Source organism: Ictidomys tridecemlineatus, chromosome 1, assembly GCF_052094955.1.
Source record: "Ictidomys tridecemlineatus isolate mIctTri1 chromosome 1, mIctTri1.hap1, whole genome shotgun sequence".
NCBI lineage: Eukaryota > Metazoa > Chordata > Mammalia > Rodentia > Sciuridae > Ictidomys > Ictidomys tridecemlineatus.
Window position 1 is genome coordinate 262,360,596 of NC_135477.1, and position 18,750 is coordinate 262,379,345.

Consider the following 18,750-nt stretch of genomic DNA (forward strand, 5'->3'; position numbering starts at 1 on the left):
TTCTGACAGCAGACGATGTTTCAGAAATTCCACGATAACAGGTAACACCTGCTTTCTAGGCAGACGCCACATCAACATTCTGGCCCAAGACAGGAGCAAGACGAGCTTTCACGGAGCACTCCATTACCCACCTGCTTGCCTCCCGTCGCCACGGAGCAAGCCAGCCTGCAGGACCTCACCTGCCGCCCTGCACCAGCAGGCTCAGCCAGGGTAGGGTGCTTGGCCAGGAGCATTTGCACGGTGCCCTCCAACAGGCAGCGCCTGGCCACGCAAGGCTTCCTGCCTGGAATCTCCTTCCCAACTTCTGCTACATGGGAACAGTTTTCTTGACCCGTTAAATCACTCAGGTTGGAAGGTGGCTGGGCCCTCCCACCTCTGTGCTGGCTTAGGGTCAGGCCTGCTCCACTTCCCTTCTCTCAACAGCTCTGGTGAGCACCCTGCGTCTGACTGGCCAGACAGGATGGAAACAGACACATGGAGACAGTTCTTTACAAAGAGGCCAACGGAACTTGAACTATCTTCTAAAAACAACGAAGAGAACAGGCTGCTTGCCTCTGACACGCATTTAGATGACAAGAACAGGTCCTGGCTCCGACGAGGCACCTGTGCCCGAGCTCTGGGCTGTGCACCCAGGTAGGTCAGTGGGTTCCAGAGGGCAGCTGAGACAGACATGCCACCCAGGGTCAAATACAGGGTGAGAGCTTCTTCTTCTCTTCAAACTGCTTGTCCACCGCCAGAGACAGCGCCTGGAGGAAGCCCTCGATGGTGACGGTGGGGGCCTGGAAAGACACACAGTCGGGGTGCTGGGTGGTACCATGCGCTGGTGTGGACACCTGGCAGCAACCAGCCTGCCCAATGGCAATGGGGGCTCAGTAGCCAGCGGGCTGGACAGACCCAGCACTGGCTTGTGCCATGGCAGATGTGGACGTGACTTGCGCAGGCTCTGCTGTGCCTGTGTGTGTGCCGGCGTGAACAGACCCGTCATGACCACTGCTCCCCAGGGCTCCAGACAACCCACACTGAAGACTCAGGCCCATTCCCCTACCTGGAGAGTCAGGAGACACTGATGCTGCCCGCTGGGGTGGACAGGGCAGGAGGGGCGGCCTGGGACTCACCTGGATGTATAGTGCATGAGCCAGGAAAGGGAGCTTCCTCAAGACCCGGCCACTCAGGCCCTCGCTCTTCCTGTGTGAGAACAACCAGGCTCAGAGGTGTCCAGCTCAGAGGGGCTTGGCTTCAGGACCAGTATCCCTCAGCACTCCAAAACCTGAGCCTGGAGGTGGTGAGGTGACCTCAAAACACAACCGTGGTCTCATGGGTGCAAGGCCCTGTTGTCAGTCCTGCTCCAAGTGGGCAGTGGCACACTGCAGGCAGGCCTGGGCCAGCCCAGTCCCCAGTGACCAGGCCATGTGGCAATGTCTGAACTGTCCTGTTTCAGCAAGTCTCCTTCGGTCAGCTCTCAACCAGAGCCTTCCAAAGCCCTCCCCACAGGAACCCGCCTTCCAGCACCACCGCTGGCCTCTCTGCAGCCCAGGTGAGGCGGGCCTCTGCACCTGCAACCACACTCCACCATCCTGCCAGGTCCTGCCTCGTGCCCCACCGCCCCTCACCAAGGGCCATCTGGAGGGTTCAGGTGGAAGTGCCTGCTGCTCCCAGGGCTCACGGGTAATAGAGCCTTTGGGAGGAGGTTGCACTCTGCATGCTTGACCTGTGTTCACACACGTGTCTTCCTCTGCTGTCTGGAGAGCTCACCTCCAAGCCCTCCCCACCTCCCCAGTTACTTCAGCAAATGCATTTTTCTTGGTTGCAAAACTGAGCTCAATCTGCACCTTGAAATTTCACTCAGAAGGAGGCTCAACTTGGACACGTTGTTTTCAATGAAGCCGATCATCTCTAGCTCTCGGAGAGTCAGAAGCTGCTGGCGGGGGTATATGATCTGGCACTGGGGACAGAGGCACACAGTTACACAGGGCGCAAGGCCAACAAAGGCCAAATACAAATCAGGTTAGCCTCCAAAGAACAAGCTTCACAGGAAGCTGCACAGGAAGCAGCTGCTCAACGCCCCCTGGGCCACACCCTCGCCACCAGCAGGTCCCTAGTCTGTGAGTCCGCGCCCTCAGGCAGCAGTGACGCCCTTCCCCTGGGGCTGGGCCAGGAGAGCCCCTCTCTACACCAGTGCTGGGCTGCAGCCCTGTCCCCTGGCTGTACTAACATACCAAACCCACAGGGGCAGAGTGCCCACAGCCAGGGCTTCAGTCCTTTCCAGGAAGGGTCCTGTGTTTCTGGACATGACCCGTTTAGCCAAGGACAGCCCAAGCAGTGGCACCTGAGCTCACCTGGGGACGGCTGCCTGGAGGTCATACTGCTGAGCAGCTGTCCCAGCCCCAGGCTCATGACCAGGACCAGCAGACAGCTCCTCCCTGCACACCTGCAGGCTTGGGAGGGCTCCTCAGACTCAGTGGCCTCCCTGGGATCCCAATGGTGTCCTGCACCCTGGCCTGCTCTGCCTCCCATGAATGCGCTGGCCAGAGGCACAGGAGTCCCGAGGGAGTGGCATCCAGGGACTCCCCAGGCCTCAGGACTGGCCGAATGTCCCTGCTCTCAATCCCAGGGAAAGTTGGGACCTCTGAGCCACATCAGAGCACCCAGGCTCACCGCACAGCAGCCAGGGACCCATGGTGAGGCCAGAGGCCCCGAGGACACCAGCCTGCTCCTGGGGCCCAAGTATGACGAGCCCCTTGCAGTAAGGCCGAGCCAGAGCCTCTCCTCAGAACACACACTCCTGCAGCGGCCCAGAGCACACGCTCCACACAGAGGCAGGCTGGGCACCCATGCCAGGACAGTGCTGACTGGGCACCTTCACGGGAGGCCGTGCCCTTCTGGGTGGGCACAATAAGGCCCCTGCTCTGTGCTGTCTGGCAGGGGCTGCAGGTGGGAAAACTGTGCCCTGCCAGTGGGCGGCAAGGCCCCAGCACACCCAGCCCTGGGCCAAGTCTGCTGGCTTGCCCGGGGCAACTGGGCTCCCTGCTCAAGACTCGGCACACACTCTTGGAGCTCAGGATACAGGACAGCCAAGAGCCACTCAGTGGAGAAGATGACGTGTGACCGTGACCTGCAGTCATGTGACTGTGAGTCAAACCTGCACTCTTCCCTCTTCTCACAGAAGGAAGTCAGACCAGGGAGGCAGTCACTCAGAGCGATAGTGCAGGCAGGAGTCAGGTGCCCCAGCAGCTGACCGTGGCCCACTCCCAACCTCCTGCCCACTATCACCTCTGGTAACAAAAAGCAAGGGTCACTCTGTTCTAAGAACAGAAGTACTGTCAGTACCCGTAACTGAGACCCACAACCCAAGCTGCCAGAAGAAAACCATACCTTTAACCTAGAAGAGCGTTAGGCTGTGGAACACCCTCCTCTAGGTTGAAACTGGTTAACTCCAGCTATTTAGTCAGGTAAAGACATGAACGAAGCCCAGGTACCTTCATCAGCTCCTCCAGACAGGAGAGGTAGATCTTGAAGATGGCTGCAGCAGAGGGCGGCCCGATGTACTGCTTGATGTCAGCCCTGTCCACAAAGGCTGCGTCGATCTTCTCGGTGATGTTGGAGGTGGTCAGAATCACCACGTTGGAATGCCTGTTGTGGTGGGGGGCAAGGACCATGGTCACCCAGTGCCCTCCTGACTGCCACACTGCATCTGGCCAACCCTGCAGGGCTGCAAAACTGAGCTCCATCTCTGGATGCCCGACACCCAGGACACTCTCCCAGGCACTCCCGACACGCCTCTCGCCCCTCTTGACTCAGTGAGAACCTCATTCTGTGCACCGTCCTTCCGCCATGTCTAAGGCGCCCCTGGCACCTGCCCTGAGGCCCGCCCACCCTCAGGTGAACTCAGGACAGGCAGGCCTGGCGCTGGCTCCACCCCAGACGCAGGCCTCAACCAGCTTTGCACCCCAAAGAACCAAGCTTTCCCACCCCAGCTTTCGTTTTGTGTTTTTAATGAAGTAAATCCAAGTGGGAAAAGGCCAGTACTCGGCACGGAGTGCCTTTGTGGCCAAGAGACCAGCGGTGACAGGAGCCGAGAGCCCTGTCACTTCACCCTGGCTGCTCATGGTGCAGCCTGGCCCAGCATCACCTTTTGATCTGATCGATCTGGGTCAAGAGGGCGTTGACCACGCGGATAGCATCCGAGGGCTCGGCACCAGCCCTGCAGGCACTGCGTGCTGCTGTGAGACTCTCCACCTGCAGGGACAGAGTGACAGCTGGGAGGGTGGCACCTAGCATCTCTTGGCAGCCAAGGGACACTGAGACAGTGGGTGGAGACTGAAGAGGCCTGCGGTGGCTGCCCAGGGCTGGGTGTGCTGGGGAGAAGTCCTGCAGCACCACGGGCCCGGGTGGCAGGCTGAGGTGGCAGCCCAGCAGGGGGGGCAGGCCTTGTGCCAGCAACAGTGAGAGGCAGCTGCTTGCGAGAGCTTACCTCGTCAATCAGCACGAACACCAGCGCCTCCTTGTCATCAATCAGGTCCTGGATCTTCTGGAACATCCTGGTCACCAGCTTGCCACTCTGCAACCACAACCTCCCTGAGGACCGCCTGTAGCTCCCGAGCCACAGGTGCTCACGGCACCACCCACCCCAGTAGCCCAAGAGCCCAGCCTCCTGATGGTGCCCCCCAAAGACCCCCTATGTAGGAGGGGCCCAGCCCCCCCCCACTGTTCCATTGCTCCATGAGTCAGGGCACAGGCCCTTGGTGCTGGCATGCACACTGGCCAGGGTACACTCTGCACCAGCCACACTGACCAGGGGCCCTGGGCATGGCCCTTCAAAGTTAAGGGTCACCCTCTGGGCTGCTCAGCAGGGGGCACAGTCCCCAGGAGATGCTAAGCATTCCCGCAACCTTCCAACCAGGCAGGGGGTGGCCAGGCCTATCGCCCAGCCCTGTTCCAACCAGGCAGTGCCCTGCTCCCCACTGTCCTGGAGTACTGTGCTTCTCAACCATGTGGGACAGACAGCCAGACAAAGAGGACGGTCAGTACTCACTTCTGAAAACCACTTAGAGAAGAGGCTATGGCTGTTTATTTCAATTAGCTGGCCATACCGGTACCTAAGACAGCAGGACGGAGGAGAGCTACTTCAGAACAGCCCGGCGGCAGGCTCAATCCGGCCGCCCGCAGGGCCGGTCAGCTCAGCAGGGCTTCACAGCAGTTGGCAGGCACTAGGGACCCAGCTCTGGTACTGAGTAACCAAGGTGCAATCAATGGTTCCAAATCAGAGCAATTATCTTCCCATAACACCACTGAATTAAATAGTAAAATTTCTCAAGGCTGGGGTTGTGGCTCAGCAGCAGAGCGCTTGCCTAGCATGTGTGAAGCCCTGGGTTCAATCCTCGTACCACATAAAAATAACTAAGCAAACATAATCAAGGTCTCATATTCATCCACAACTAAAAGCATTTTAAAAATTCTCAATTTAAACTACTCATAATTTACATTTCCACGTTCAAAAAGAACCACCACCACCAACACAGCAAACAGATGGAGTGTGGGGAGACTGGCTGGTCAAATGCTGGTCCAACGCTGGTCCTCCCACCCACCCTAGCAGTGTGGCCGTCCTCCTCCCAGCAGACCCTGGCCAGGGATGCTGGAGGCCTGGCACGCACCACACCACCCACACCTGGCCACTGTCTCGCACTGAGGCTGTCCCTTGGGGCAGTGGGACAGCCAGCACACACTCAGCTCCTGACCCTCAGTGGGCAGCAGTCCCCAGCTCCCTCCCCGGCTTCCCAGCCCCAAGTCCACAGAAGAATTATTTCCAATGGCATCACTGGCTCCCTGTAAAGAGAAGCAGACGCTTATCCTGTGAACGGGGAAGAGCAAAGTCACCCTAACAAAACAAGCTGGCCATGAGACGTTCTGACCACAGAGTGCAGGAAGCCTGTCAAGACACCGCCGTTTAGGCGTGGCTCAGGGGCCACACACGTGCTTCCTGGCCTCCCCAGCAGAGGAGCTGCTTCCTACAGTGGCTCTCCTCTCTGCTTTAGGAAGCTGCCCTTGGAGTTTGGTTCTTAAAACACGGATCCGTTTCAATCCCTGAAAACAACCAGCTGCCACTGACAGGAAGAGGTGCGACCCACTGGCCTCTAATGCCTAAGGAGGCCGAACACGAGAAAGACAGACAAGGCCAGCGCAGCCCGCCTGGCCGGGAGTGGAGGGCAGTGACCCCGGGACCTGGGGAACAGGGACAGGAGGCCAGAGCAGCTGCCTGGCTGGCAGTGGAGGGCGGTGACCCGGGACCTGGGGAACAGGGACAGGGGGCCAGAGCAGCCCCCCTGGCAGGAGTGGAGAGCGGTGACCCGGGACCTGGGGAACAGGGACAGGAGGCCAGAGCAGCCCCCCTGGCAGGAGTGGAGAGCGGTGACCCGGGACCTGGGGAACAGGGACAGGAGGCCAGAGCAGCCCCCCTGGCAGGAGTGGAGAGCGGTGACCCGGGACCTGGGGAACAGGGACAGGGGGCCAGAGCAGCCCCCCTGGCAGGAGTGGAGAGCGGTGACCCGGGACCTGGGGAACAGGGACAGGGGGCCAGAGCAGCCCCCCTGGCAGTGGAGGGCGGTGACCCGGGACCTGGGGAACAGGGACAGGGGGCCAGAGCAGCCCCCCTGGCAGGAGTGGAGGGCGGTGAACAAGGTTGGTGATGAGGAAGGAGCCAAGTCTGGAGGATTCTGCTAGGAGCCCAGGGCTCAGGGGGCAGCAGCAGCGTGGCCACCAGAAGAGGGCAGCTGCAGTGCCGACATGGAGCTGATGTCCACAGTGGGTAGGACAGCGAGCAGAAGTTGTGCACTGGCCAGGAGAGCAACAGGACAGAGAGCACAGGACAGGCACACAAGCCACCGATGAGCTCTTCAGGGAGGAACACCAGTGGACAGGAAGCCAGAGAGATACTCGGGGGTCAAAAGAGTTGCAGCACAGCAACCGCCATGTTTAGCATCCCAGCCAAGGACGCCAGGTGGGGGCAGGGGACTGAGAAGAACAAGTATCACTTCCCAACAGGGCGAAGACCCCAGCTGACGCGGTCCAAGAGGAGGGGTCCCAGGGACTGTGACACTGTCTCTGGCAAAGAATGGACAGACAAACAGAAGTGAACAGGACTACGGAGCAGGGTTGCCAGCCCCACGGCTCTGCCCAGAGCACCTGGCCGGCCTGTGGGTGGGCAGGACTGCTGGGCACAGAGCAGGAACCGCCCTGAAGGAGAGGAGCCTATTACTCACGTGACGAAATTGAAAATAAAGTCTGAAGCCCGGTGTTGAAGCCACGCCCGTAACCTAGCAGCTCGGGAGGCCGAGGCAGGGGACGGCACGCCCACGGCCACTCTGCGCAATGGTGGAGTGCCTTGGGTCCAGTGCCCAGTGCGGCAAGTTCCCACCCAGGAGACCCCGCCCGCAGGCCCCGCGCCTGCTGGGCCCCAGGCCTGGTTACCTGCTCGACAGTCTGATGGTGAGCTTCTGGGCCAGGGCCTTACACAGGGACGTCTTCCCAGTTCCTGGAGGCCCTATAACAGCCAAGCAGACGCCTAAGCCAGCAGGGCACAAGTCGCTCATGACAACAGGGGTCAGCTACGCCAAGGGCACCCTGCTGCTGCAAACCTGCGTCCCCGATGAGGCCTGTGAGCAGCTCCACTGTGGAGGGCCGCCTCTGTGCCAGGCTGGTCCACGGGTGCCCTCCACACCCAGGCACACCCTTCTCAGGCCCCTGCTCCCTGTGCCAACAGCACCACTCTCTGCCCCAAAGAAGCCCTCCCTCCAGAGGTCCATGTCCTCAGTGTCAGGCGACGTGAATGACACCGTGGCCAGGACCTGCTCTTCCCCTGGCCCCTGCACCACCCAGAGGAGCTCTGAGGGGGACGGGGAGACAGAGCGTGGCCAGGACCTGCTCTTCCCCTGGCCCCTGCACCACCCAGAGGAGCTCTGAGGGGGACGGGGAGACAGAGCGTGGCCAGGACCTGCTCTTCCCCTGGCCCCTGCACCACACAGAGGCAGCTCTGAGAGGGACGAGAAACCAACTCAACCTTGCGGTGGAGGTCTGCCCACCTATCACAGTCTGTCATTGCCACAGAGCCCGCGAAGTGGCACCCGGCAGCAGGCCCACTAGTGCCCTGTTGGAGGTGCCTGCCAACTGGCCTCCCTGGCCCTTTAGGGCAGCATGGGTGTCCGCTGGTTAAGGGTGCTCAGAGGCTGTGGATGCCTCAAGGTCTTCACCGGCACAAGGAGGCTGAGCACTGAGCCTGCACCTCACCATGACATGGCCTCAGCCACTTTGTCCTCTTCTACCTAGGACGTCGGGAAGAAAACAAACTCCCGAGGCGTTCTCCTAAGACCTGACAAAATGTCTTACACACACGGCCTTTTAGTCTATGCCCACTACGTGCAGCTCCCAGAACACCGCTGAGAGAGACCAGGCAGCTTGTCCCAAGAGCTGCAGTCAGCTGGGGAAAAAGGGTCAATCATACGCCAAGGACGGAGTGGGGCTGGGGCTCAGTGGCAGAGCACTTACTTGCCTCGCATGTGTGAGGCACTGGGTTCAAAGTGCCACATAAAAATAGATAAACAGAGGTCTTCAAAACCCCACACACCAAGAACGGGAGCTGGAGACACCAGACAAGGACAGGACGGGGGTGGGCAGGAGCGCCAGCGTGGGGAGGTGGCTGGGGCTGGCTGGCCAGCAGGTGTGGACGTGGCTTACCGTGCAGCAGCACCACGCGGTTCCAGGTGATGAGATTGCTGTCCACGTTCTTGTCTGAGAACAGCAAGGTCGTCGTTACGTAATCCAGGAGCTGGTGCGAGAGGGTGTAGATGAGGCTCCCCACAAACCGCTCCCAAGCAAGGGCTGGGAGAGCAGCCACCTGGCTGGACACCACTCCCAACATGCAGCAGCCATGTGGCTCTCCCGATAGGAGGAGCCACGAGGTAGGGTGGTCGTGGCTGTACATGCTACCCACAAACACCCGCTGTCACTTAAAATGCCACAGAAAACAAGCTGTGCAGGGTCACCAGCCAACAGGCCTCCCTCCAGTGATGGGCAGGGCCCACAGGCATGTGCAGGGTCAGGTGAACCCTTAGCGTGCCCCTGGGAGACCACACGGGCCCTGGTCTGCGCCTGCCCCCCTCCAGCCACTTCCTTCCCCTCTCCTCCTCAGGGAGCTGCCTGGAGGCCAGCTCTGTGCTTTTAGGGCAGTGTTGGAGCAGGAGCCCCAGTGCCTCTCAAGCTGATGGCTCAGGGACTGCAGGTGGCAGGCGACTTACGTGCGACTTGACCTCCATGTCGTACACCAGGCTGTCCCAGAGCCCGTGGAACTCAGCTGTGAAACAGAAGCCAGCGGGAGTTAGGAAGACCACCCTGGCCTGTCGGGCTGGCCCAAGCCCGCGGCCCTCCAGGCCTTCTCCCAGGGCAGGCCAGGGTGCCAGCAGGCCAGGGCAGCGTCCACACTTTCCTTCAAAGCCCAACCTTTCTTGGGTTAAAGATCCAAAACAAGCGCCAGTCAGATGGCTTTTGCCAGGTGACTGGAAGGAGAAGAACGTGTCCCCCGTCTCGCTATCATCCCCCTCTTCTTTAATGTGCGCTCTCCCCACAAACAGGGGGCCGCTGGGAAGCCAACTCTGAGCTCCACCTCTGGAGTCCACAGCAGAGCATGCAGAGGGTAGAAGGAGCTCTCAGAGGGGAGACCAGCTGGGCAGGGAAGAGCAGGACAGGGTACCCTGAGGACAAGGCAGACCCGTGGGGAGTGCCACTTCCTTGCGTGTAATTGCTGGAGCACGAACAGGCTACATCCCTCAAAGCCCACACTGAAGGCTTGGTCCTCAGCTGGGTGCCACCAGGGGGTGGCGGGGCCTTTAAGACATGGGCCCAGGAGAAGGTGTGCTGGGGAAGGGGACTGTGGGCCCTGGGTCTCGTGCTGACTTTTTAGCTAGCCGTGGAGCAAGCGGCTGCTCTGCCACACATTGCCAGCTGTGGCATGTTGCCGCACCCCAGCCCCCAGGTAAGGGGCCTACTGTCATGGCCTGAGCCCAACACACTCTGTCTCTTGCAAGTTCACTGTTTCAGGTATTAGTCGTAGTAACACGAGGCCATCACAGAGCCACGCTCTGCACTTCAAAGGAGATGAGATTTCCTACAGTCCTACAAAACTGACGAACGGACCTCAGTGAACTGGCTCAGCGAGTCCCGCAGGCCACCCTGCAACCTGGCCCCTCAGCCCCAGCCCCCTGGCCTGTACCTGCAGGCAGCACCCAGTGGTTTGCTGCGATGATATTTTCTGTCTCCTCCTCCAGGTTCTCGCTGCTGGGGCCGTCTTCATTCAGCTGGAAGATGTGGAGCGCGACCGCACAGGCACTCAAGTCAATGGGCTGTGAGGGGAGAGCCGGTCAGTCCCGAGGCCGGCCACACACAGGAAGGCCGAGGTCCTCGGTCAACAGCACAGGGCGATGAAAGCCCCTTCTCAGGGTGGGTGGAGAGCTGTGGCCTTACTTTGGGTCTAGGATAAATTCATTCCTCCCCTTTGGGCTGGGTCACGTATCGACTTCAGAAGAAACTTTGCTGTTCTTTTTTTTTAATCACTGCCAAGTGACACAAGCTCCTTGAGGAAAGCGCTCGAGTCTCAACCCAGCGAAGCTGCACTCTGGGACACGCCGGGCCAGGCTCAGCCCTCGCACGTGGGGCTTGCGGTCCTCTTGCCATCAGGTTTCCTCTTGACTGTCCTCCAGCTTGGAAAGGTCAAATGCTTTCTCGCAGGACTGGATGAGGATGCTGAGCCACTAACACCAGTCTAGCAGCCGAGCGCGGAAGTCCGTGTCACGCGCACAGTTCTAGTGCCAAGCCTTCTTCAAAGGCAAGAGTTGCACAGTGCCGAGCAGGGCTGTCTCCTTAGGGATGCGTTTCCGGTTTTTACTGATAACAGGACTGCCAGTTTGCACCACTCCCACAAAAAGCTTATACATGTGGGACCACATGACCTTGGTAAGATGCTGGGTATGGCAGCTATCGAGCAGGACGTCAGGAACAGCTGCCACAGGCAGGCCCACCCCCGCAGCCTACAGCCTCTATACCTCCTGGGGTCCTGACGCCTTCACCCAGCACCTAAACCCAAGGCTCACCAGGACAGCCCATTAGCCTGCAGTACAGCATCCCAGTGCCTGGATTCCCATCTGGGCCCCACTGCACCCATAGCCTCCTGACACCAGGCCATGTCTTGCCCCAGCACCCAGTTCCAGGAGAGACAGTCAGAACCAACAGATAAGCAAGTGAAACGCTATCAACAGCAACAAATATTCATGACACCAATCCTGTGTCTGGCTGAGGGTCAACTGCTCCTGACACTGTGGACCAGTAAGTTACCTGGGGGTCTTTAGCCTTCAGTTCTGTGTCAACAATGGACACAGACTGCACATTTCTGGTCAGAAAAGGTTCATCAAACTCGGTCCACGTGTAGTCACCAAACACGATGTTGTGCCTTTTGAGCAGCTTCCGGACGCTCAGCTTAATGTCTTCTTTCTTTGCAGTGCTGGGAAAACACACAGCACACAACAGATCTGAGCCACAAGGGCATTCTTAAAATTTCAAAAACAGACTGCTCAGAAAAAAGCCATTAGTCAAGAACTGGCTGGGGGTGGCCTGCCTGGGGATCAACTCCAGGGCCACCCCCAGCCTGAAGCTCCACTGCAGCTATGTGACCTCAGTTCCAAACTGGACTAAGGGGGTGATACCAGGAGGCCTTGCCATGCAGTTACCTTGAAGATTAGCAGTGCCAGAGGAAGGCCAGAATGGGTGAGCACTTACACAGGGTGGCCATTGCTTGTTCTGGCTCAGCAAGAGCCTAACACCTGTGGCTGAGGTGCTCGGCCAGCTCCGGGCTCCCCTCAGCCCACCATGCCACCATCCACGTCCTCCCAAGGCTTCCCCTCTCCTGCAGCCTGGCCTCTGCACCTGCCTGGGCACTGCCCCAGCACACTGAGGAACCTGCTGGAGGTAGTAGGGTGCAGGTACTGGGGGTCCTGATACCTGGCCCGCTGGAGTCCTATGCAGGTACTGAAGGGTTCCAGCCGCGCCCCTGGAGTCCCCGCACAGGTAGGATTTCCCCCTGTCCCTGGGGTCCCCCACCCCTGGAGTCCAATGCAGGTCTCGGCTTCCCGCCCCAGGGTCACCCTGCAGGTACTGGGGTCCTGGCCCCCGCCCGGGGGCGCCCTGCAGGTACTAGAGGATCCCGGCTCCCATTCCCCGAGGTCCCCTGTCCCTGGAGTCCCGTGCAGGTACTCGGGGTCCCGGCCCCCGCCCTGGCCGCACACCTGCCGCCGCGCTGCAGCACCTCCACGTGCACGGCGGGCGCCTCGGCCACGCAGGGCAGCGCCTGCTTCAGGTCGCCCACTGCCTCGTCCATTCCCCGCGCCGCTTCGAATCTGCCGCGCGCGGAGCACAGCTCCCTGACCCGGAAGCGCTCGGCGGCTGCGGAGCCACTTCCGGAGCCACTTCCGGCGGGCGCGGGCCGGGCCTCGGGCGGCCGCGCTCCCGCGGGTCCGCCGCCGCCGCTGTCATGGGCAAGAAGCACAAGAAGCACAAGGCTGAATGGCGCTCGTCCTACGAGGGTGCGCGGCGAGGGTGCCGGGGGCCTGGGCGGGGAGGGTGGGGCTCTGGGGGCCTGGACGGCGCGGGTGCAGGGGTCCTGGGGGCCTGGGCAGAGAGGGGCCTGGGGTCCTGGGGGGAGGGGCCTGGGCGGGGAGGGTGGGGCTCTGGGGGCCTGGACGGCGGGGGTGCAGGGGGCCTGGGGGCCTGGGCAGAGAGGGGCCTGGGGTCCTGCGGGGGAGGGGCCTGGGTAGAGAGGGTGCCAGGGCTCTGGGGGCCTAGGCAGAGAGGGGCCTGGGGTCCTGCGGGGGAGGGGCCTGGGTAGGGAGGGTGCCAGGGCTCTGGGGGCCTGGACGGCAGGGGTGCTGGGGTCCTGGGCAGAGAGGGGCCTGGGGCCCTGCGGGGGAGGAGCCTGGGTAGGGAGGATGCCGGGGCTCTGGGGGCCTGGACGGCAGGGGTGCTGGGGTCCTGGGGTCCTGGGCAGGGAGGGGCCTGGGTAGGGAGGGTGCCGGGGCTCTGGGGGCCTGGACGGCGGGGGTGCAGGGGGCCTGGGGTCCTGGGCAGAGAGGGGCCTGGGGTCCTGCGGGGGAGGGGCCTGGGTAGAGAGGGTGCCAGGGCTCTGGGGGCCTAGGCAGAGAGGGGCCTGGGGTCCTGCGGGGGAGGGGCCTGGGTAGGGAGGGTGCCAGGGCTCTGGGGGCCTGGACGGCAGGGGTGCTGGGGTCCTGGGCAGAGAGGGGCCTGGGGCCCTGCGGGGGAGGAGCCTGGGTAGGGAGGATGCCGGGGCTCTGGGGGCCTGGACGGCAGGGGTGCTGGGGTCCTGGGGTCCTGGGCAGGGAGGGGCCTGGGTAGGGAGGGTGCCGGGGCTCTGGGGGCCTGGACGGCGGGGGTGCAGGGGGCCTGGGGTCCTGGGCAGAGAGGGGCCTGGGGCCCTGCGGGGGAGGGGCCTGGGTAGAGAGGGTGCCAGGGCTCTGGGGGCCTAGGCAGAGAGGGGCCTGGGGTCCTGCGGGGGAGGGGCCTGGGTAGGGAGGGTGCCGCGGCTCTGGGGGCCTGGATGGCGGGGGTGCTGGGGTCCTGGGGTCCTGGGCAGGGAGGGGCCTGGGGTCCTGGGCAGAGAGGGGCCTGGGGTCCTGCGAGGGAGAGGCCTGGGTAGGGAGGGTGCTGGGGCTCTGGGGGCCTGGACGGGCAGATGCTGGGGTCCTGGGCAGAGAGGGGCCTGGGGGCCTGGGCAGAGAGGGACCTGAGGTCCTGCTGGGGAGGGGCCTGGGTAGGGAAGGTGCTGGGGCTCGGGGGGCCTGGACACTGCGAGTGCTGGGGTCCTGTGGGGGAGGGGCCTGGGTAGGGAGGGTGCTGGGGCTCTGGTGGCCTGGACGGCAGGGGTGCTGGGGTCTGAGGTGGGGAGGGGCCTGAGGTCCTGGGTGGGAAGGGTGCTGGGCTCTGGGGGCCTGGACGGCAGGGGTCCTGGGGTCCTGCAGGGAAGGGCCTGGGTAGGGAGGGTGCCGGGGCTCTGGGGGCCTGGACAGGGAGATGCTGGGTTCCGGGGTGGGGAGGGGCCTGAGGTCCTGGGTGGGGAGGGTGCTGGGCTCTGGGGGCTTGGGCAGGGAGGGTGTAATGGGGACCTGGGCAGGGGTCGCAGGATTGGGCAGGGCAGGTCGGGGGGGTTCAGGAGTGGGTGGAGAAGGGTCCTAAGGTCCTGGGCTAGGTGGCAGGCTTGGGCAGAGAGGCCTAAGTGGGTTCCCAGGCTCTGGGGAGAGGGCATGGGAGAAGAACCTAGGCTAAGGATGGGGGATCCAGGTTGGTGTCCCCCGAAATTGGCTGGTCCTGGGTCACCTGCCCTAGAGCACCCTTGCTGCCTTGCCTGGGTATCTCCTCTCCTGCCCTTTCCCTACCTGCCTTCCCCTCCCCTTGCCAGCAGCAGCTCCTCTGACTGGTGAGGGTGTGACCTATAGCTGCATCAAGGGGAGGGGCTGCTGGTAAGGGAACCTGGCCTTGTTCCTTCCCTGCATGGTAATGGGCTTCCAGTGGAGGGAGGAGCACTGCCAAGCTGCCTTTGTCCAGGGTTCTGGCAGCTCCTCGGCCTTACCCTGGGGCTGCCGACCTCTGGGGCTGTGGGTTCTGCACGTGCCAGTACTCAGCGACCCTGGCCTGTGTGCAGATTATGCAGATGCTCCACTGGAGAAGCCTCTGAAGCTGGTGCTCAAGGTGGGCGGGAGCGAGGTGACCGAGCTCTCGGGCTCAGGCCATGACTCCAGCTACTACGAGGACCGGTCAGATCATGAGCGGGAGAGACACAGAGAGAAGAAGAAGAAAAAGAAGAAGAAGTCAGAGAAGGAGAAGCATCCAGATGACGAGGAGAGGAGAAAGCGGAAGGTGGGGTCATGGCTGGGACTGCTGTGGGGCTGCAGGAGCTGCAGACCACAGGCCAGTGGCTTGCTGTGGGCACCTGGTGCTGGTCTTTAGCTGCTCTGTAGCAGGGTCTCGGGAGGAGTGTCCCTTGGACTGAGGCAGAGGCATGCGTCTCCTGCTTAGGCGGGGCGAGACGCAGTGCAGCTGTCACTCTGCCTGCCTCACAGGAGGAGAAGAAGCGGAAGAGGGAGAAGGAGCACTGTGACACAGAGGGAGAGGCAGATGACTTCGACCCTGGAAAGAAGGTGGAGGTGGAGCCACCCCCAGATCGGCCGGTGCGAGCTTGCCGGACACAGCCAGGCAAGATACGGGTGGCTCTTGTTCAGGGAGCCTCTGGGGAGAGGCTGGTGCTCTCCTGAGCCCATGCTAGCGTGCCCTGGACCCGGGGTTCCCACCCTCATCCAGATCAGTTGGCCACTTACTGCTTGTGGCCTTTAAAAACCCTTTAACCCATAAGCTAAGCGTGAGTTATTCACTTTTAAATACTCACGAAAAGAAAAAGGCAGGTGCCTCTGAGACCTGAGGTGTATGACTTCACCACTAGATCGTTTTATCTGGCCTTCACAGAAATATCTGGCCAACTTTGAGTCTAAAAGTTTGCTTTTATCTGCCTTGTTGCTCCAGATGGAGCAGTGTCAGGTGAGTGACCCAAGTTGCTCTCGCTCTAGACATGGGCAGGTCAGTGGAAGTGGGTGGCCCCTGGGAGACAGTACCTAGGTGGGTCTGACTCCCTTCAGATGGCTGCAGCTGAAGTGAAGGAGGCTGGGCTGTGTGCCAGGGCCGGTGTCTGCCTCGAGTTCCCAGCTCATGGTCTTCCCTTTGACCTGCATCCCCAGATGTCCTTCAGAAGTTGGCATCCTGTGCTTCCCAGACAGCTGGGAAACTGAGGCAGCTGGCTGGGACATTAGGGACATGACACAGAGGCTATTGCTGGGTTTTTCAGACCATTAGGAGCCATGTGGTATGGCTGCCCAGAGGCCAGTTCTGCAGAGCTTGTGACTCCCCTGTGCGGCTGTCTCGGGGTCTTTTTCCTTGGCCTCCTCCTTCATGCCTATGAAGCAGCAGGCCTGAGAGATGTCACTGCCTGTGGTAGGGCCTGCAGCCAGCGCAGCCCCAAGGTGCCGCCGGGGTTAGTGATGGGTGCTATGTGGTGCACCCTGTTCGCTCAAGAGCATCACAGCCAGAGCCGTAGGTACCGCTGTTGTCCTCAGGAGAACTTTGTATGGCATGTCCAGGCCCATGCTTCAGGCCCTTGCCCAGGATGCGCCAGGCCTAGTTGAGTCTGAGCTGGGAACAGCCTGAGTGGCAGGTCTGTGCTACTGAGGTAGGGGTCTGTGGGCACCCCTCCCACTCAGCTAGCCGACAGGAGCCACGGAGCCTGAGTGGTCTGTGTGCACATTCTTGCTGGGACTTGACGTGCTGGGAGATGAGGGGCCCAGCCTCACGTGGCTCCTCTCTGCTTTCTTTCTGATGGGCAGCGGAGACCGAGAGCACGCCCATCCAGCAGCTCCTGGAGCACTTCCTCCGCCAGCTGCAGAGGTGAGCTCTGTCTTCCGTCCATAGCGTCCCCTGCCCTGTCGTGTGCCTTCCCAGGGGGCTCGCAGTCCAGCCAGGGTGGGAAGGTCTGCGAGATGAGTGCAGCCCGGAGGTGGCTGGGGCTTCGGCCAGAGGTACGGCTGGTGCTGGCCGCCTGGAGGTGGGAACTGAGGCAAGAGTGTGTCCTGCTCCAGCAGCTGTCACAGCCTGAAGGCACAGGGTGGGCTCTACCTTTGGGAAGCAAAGTTCAACCTGGTCAGTTGTAGGTTTTCTGATCGCGAGGATCTTTGTGTGGCTTAGAAATCTAGGTTTAAAGTTTGTCCTCTTTAAAGGCATCTTTGCTTTCAGAAAAGACCCTCATGGGTTTTTTGCTTTTCCTGTCACGGATGCAATCGCTCCTGGATATTCGATGATAATAAAACACCCAATGGACTTCGGCACGATGAAGGACAAGATTGTGGCCAACGAGTACAAGTCGGTCACAGAATTCAAGGTAAGTCCGTGCTTTCTGGCACACCTTGTAGCTCCGTGAATGTCTGGCACACTTCTCGCTCACCTCGGTTCAGCGTAGCTGGACGTGTCCGTGGGCAGGGTCCTGGGGGTCCACAGACAGCAGGAAGGAAGTGGGTTGCCTGTGGGCCTTCCCTGCATTGGGTCGGAGGCTGAGCTGTGTGCCGTGGGCGGTCGGAGACCTTAGGTCATCGCGCTGGTCACACAGGGCTTGTCCCACAGGTGTGGGGAGTGTGTCTGGGTGGCCTGGCTCACAGTGGGCATTGGGAGCAGCACGGTCTCCTTGATTCCAGCTCTGTCCTGTGTGTTTGGTTTTATTATTTGGGATGCTTGTTTCTCCTGGACGCTCTGCTCTTGGCTCCTGGTGAGGCAGGAGGCACACAGGCCACACTGGCTCTGCGCTGCATCTGGGGTGGCTCTGGAGAGCTGCAGAGTGGGCTGGCTTGGCGCTCACCACAGCAGTGCAGGAAAGGTGGTTGGAGGGGCTTCCTGGAAGAGACCAGCGAGGCCAGGGCCCAGAGTGAAGCACTGCCCCCCCCAGGTCCTCCCCAGGTCCCAGCCTGGGGTCTGCGAGTGGCTGGCTGAGGGCAGAGGGGCAGCACTCCGCCAGGCGTCCTCCAGAGCTGTTGGCCTGGAGGTGTGTTGGCTGCACTGCCTCACTTCCCTGGGGACACTGGTAGAGCGCTGGTGGGAGACCCAGGCATGTGCTCTGTCAAGGACACAGGTGGCGTGCTGCCAGCTAGCGGATGGCTCCAGTGCCCCTCACTGTGGGAGGCAGGTGCCCAGGGGTCTGTGGTGACAGGCACGCCAGCATCTCTGGGTGAGAGCTGCTCAGCGAGGCTCTTCTCACCTGGGGGACATCTTCCTAATAGTTTTAGGAAACTTGTAGATGGCATTCCAAGTTCCCTGCTTGGAGAGACCTTGGAGGCAGAGGAATCATGGTGCCCACTGTCACCTTGTCCCTTAGTTCTACCCAAAAGAACTTAACATTGCTGTCTTGGTCCATATTCCTGCTAGAGAGAGGTGGGCTGGAGGGGGAAGCAGGGGAACTGCCTGTGTCCCTCTCAGACACGCGCGTCGTGTCCAGGGAGGTCAGAGACAGTGGCCCGTGTCCCTCACAAACACGCCAGGGAGTCAGAAACAGTGCCTACTTTTCACGGGGAATCTTCAAAAAACACAGACCCATGAAAAACTGCGCATGGCTCTGAGTTGAAAATTGCCGTTCAGATCACAGGGTGGAGAGGACTAGACCCCACTCGTTCCCAGCCCTCCCCGGGCTCCTGTTCACGTGGCACCTCCAGCCTGAGGAGCCCTCTGACCTGCTGCTCTCTCCAGGCAGACTTTAAGCTGATGTGTGACAACGCGATGACCTATAACCGGCCTGACACCGTGTACTACAAGTTGGCCAAGAAGATCCTCCATGCCGGCTTTAAGATGATGAGCAAAGTAAGGGGCCTCCGACGGCGGCCCGAGGGCCAGACCACACTGTGGCTTCCGTGTGACAGAAGCACGGCGAGTGACACCCATTCATCCGCCTCGCCCGCCGCCCTGCCTGGCGGCCTCTGCTGGGCTCCCTCTCCTGCGCAGAGTAGCTGTGAGGGCTGGGGGTGGAGGTCCTGCGCTGGGCCGACTGCAGTGCTGCCGTGGGTGTGCCTGGCAGGGCACTGTCCCACAGGACGAGGGGCCTCCCAGGTCTGCCTGCAG

At 61.3% G+C, this 18,750-nt stretch overlaps 2 protein-coding genes across 10 annotated transcripts in view; one reads left to right on the forward strand and one right to left on the reverse strand.

Annotated features, from left to right (window-relative positions):
* On the reverse strand, nucleotides 1-12,485 carry Trip13 (thyroid hormone receptor interactor 13). The gene is made up of 13 exons (XM_078018630.1): nucleotides 12,324-12,485; nucleotides 11,377-11,542; nucleotides 10,259-10,388; nucleotides 9,288-9,343; nucleotides 8,728-8,818; nucleotides 7,465-7,537; nucleotides 5,033-5,096; nucleotides 4,472-4,558; nucleotides 4,130-4,236; nucleotides 3,477-3,630; nucleotides 1,830-1,942; nucleotides 1,116-1,185; nucleotides 1-779 (listed from the first exon to the last, which is right to left on the reverse strand). The coding sequence occupies exons 1-13, from the start codon at nucleotides 12,413-12,415 to the stop codon at nucleotides 684-686; spliced, it is 1,299 nt and encodes a 432-aa protein (XP_077874756.1). The 5' UTR covers nucleotides 12,416-12,485; the 3' UTR covers nucleotides 1-683.
* The window catches only part of Brd9 (bromodomain containing 9), a 17,882-nt gene continuing 11,603 nt past the window's right edge, over nucleotides 12,472-18,750 (forward strand). For 6 of the 9 annotated variants that reach the window (XR_013424643.1, XM_078018616.1, XM_078018613.1 and 3 more), the window contains exons 1-6: nucleotides 12,472-12,620; nucleotides 14,750-14,964; nucleotides 15,168-15,300; nucleotides 16,479-16,539; nucleotides 16,885-17,029; nucleotides 18,382-18,492. Coding sequence is in view for 8 of the 9 variants with exons in the window: in XM_078018616.1 (XP_077874742.1) it covers nucleotides 12,569-12,620; nucleotides 14,750-14,964; nucleotides 15,168-15,300; nucleotides 16,479-16,539; nucleotides 16,885-17,029; nucleotides 18,382-18,492 (717 nt within the window). In the remaining variant the exon portion in view is untranslated. Of the gene's footprint in view, nucleotides 12,621-14,749; nucleotides 14,965-15,167; nucleotides 15,301-16,478; nucleotides 16,540-16,884; nucleotides 17,030-18,381; nucleotides 18,493-18,750 lie in introns of those variants that run through there. The other 3 variants (XM_078018625.1, XM_078018617.1, XM_040271917.2) reach the window with 3 other exon arrangements.

Coding starts and splice junctions, on each gene's coding strand:
- Trip13 (XM_078018630.1), bottom strand. CDS start 12,415: ATGGACGAGGCAGTGGGCGACCTGAAGCAGGCGCTGCCCTGCGTGGCC. Junction 11,543..12,323: donor GTGCTGCAGCGCGGCGGCAG/GTGTGCGGCCAG, acceptor GTGTTTTCCCAG/CACTGCAAAGAAAGAAGACA. Junction 4,559..5,032: donor TCTCTAAGTGGTTTTCAGAA/GTGAGTACTGAC, acceptor TTGTGGTTGCAG/AGTGGCAAGCTGGTGACCAG.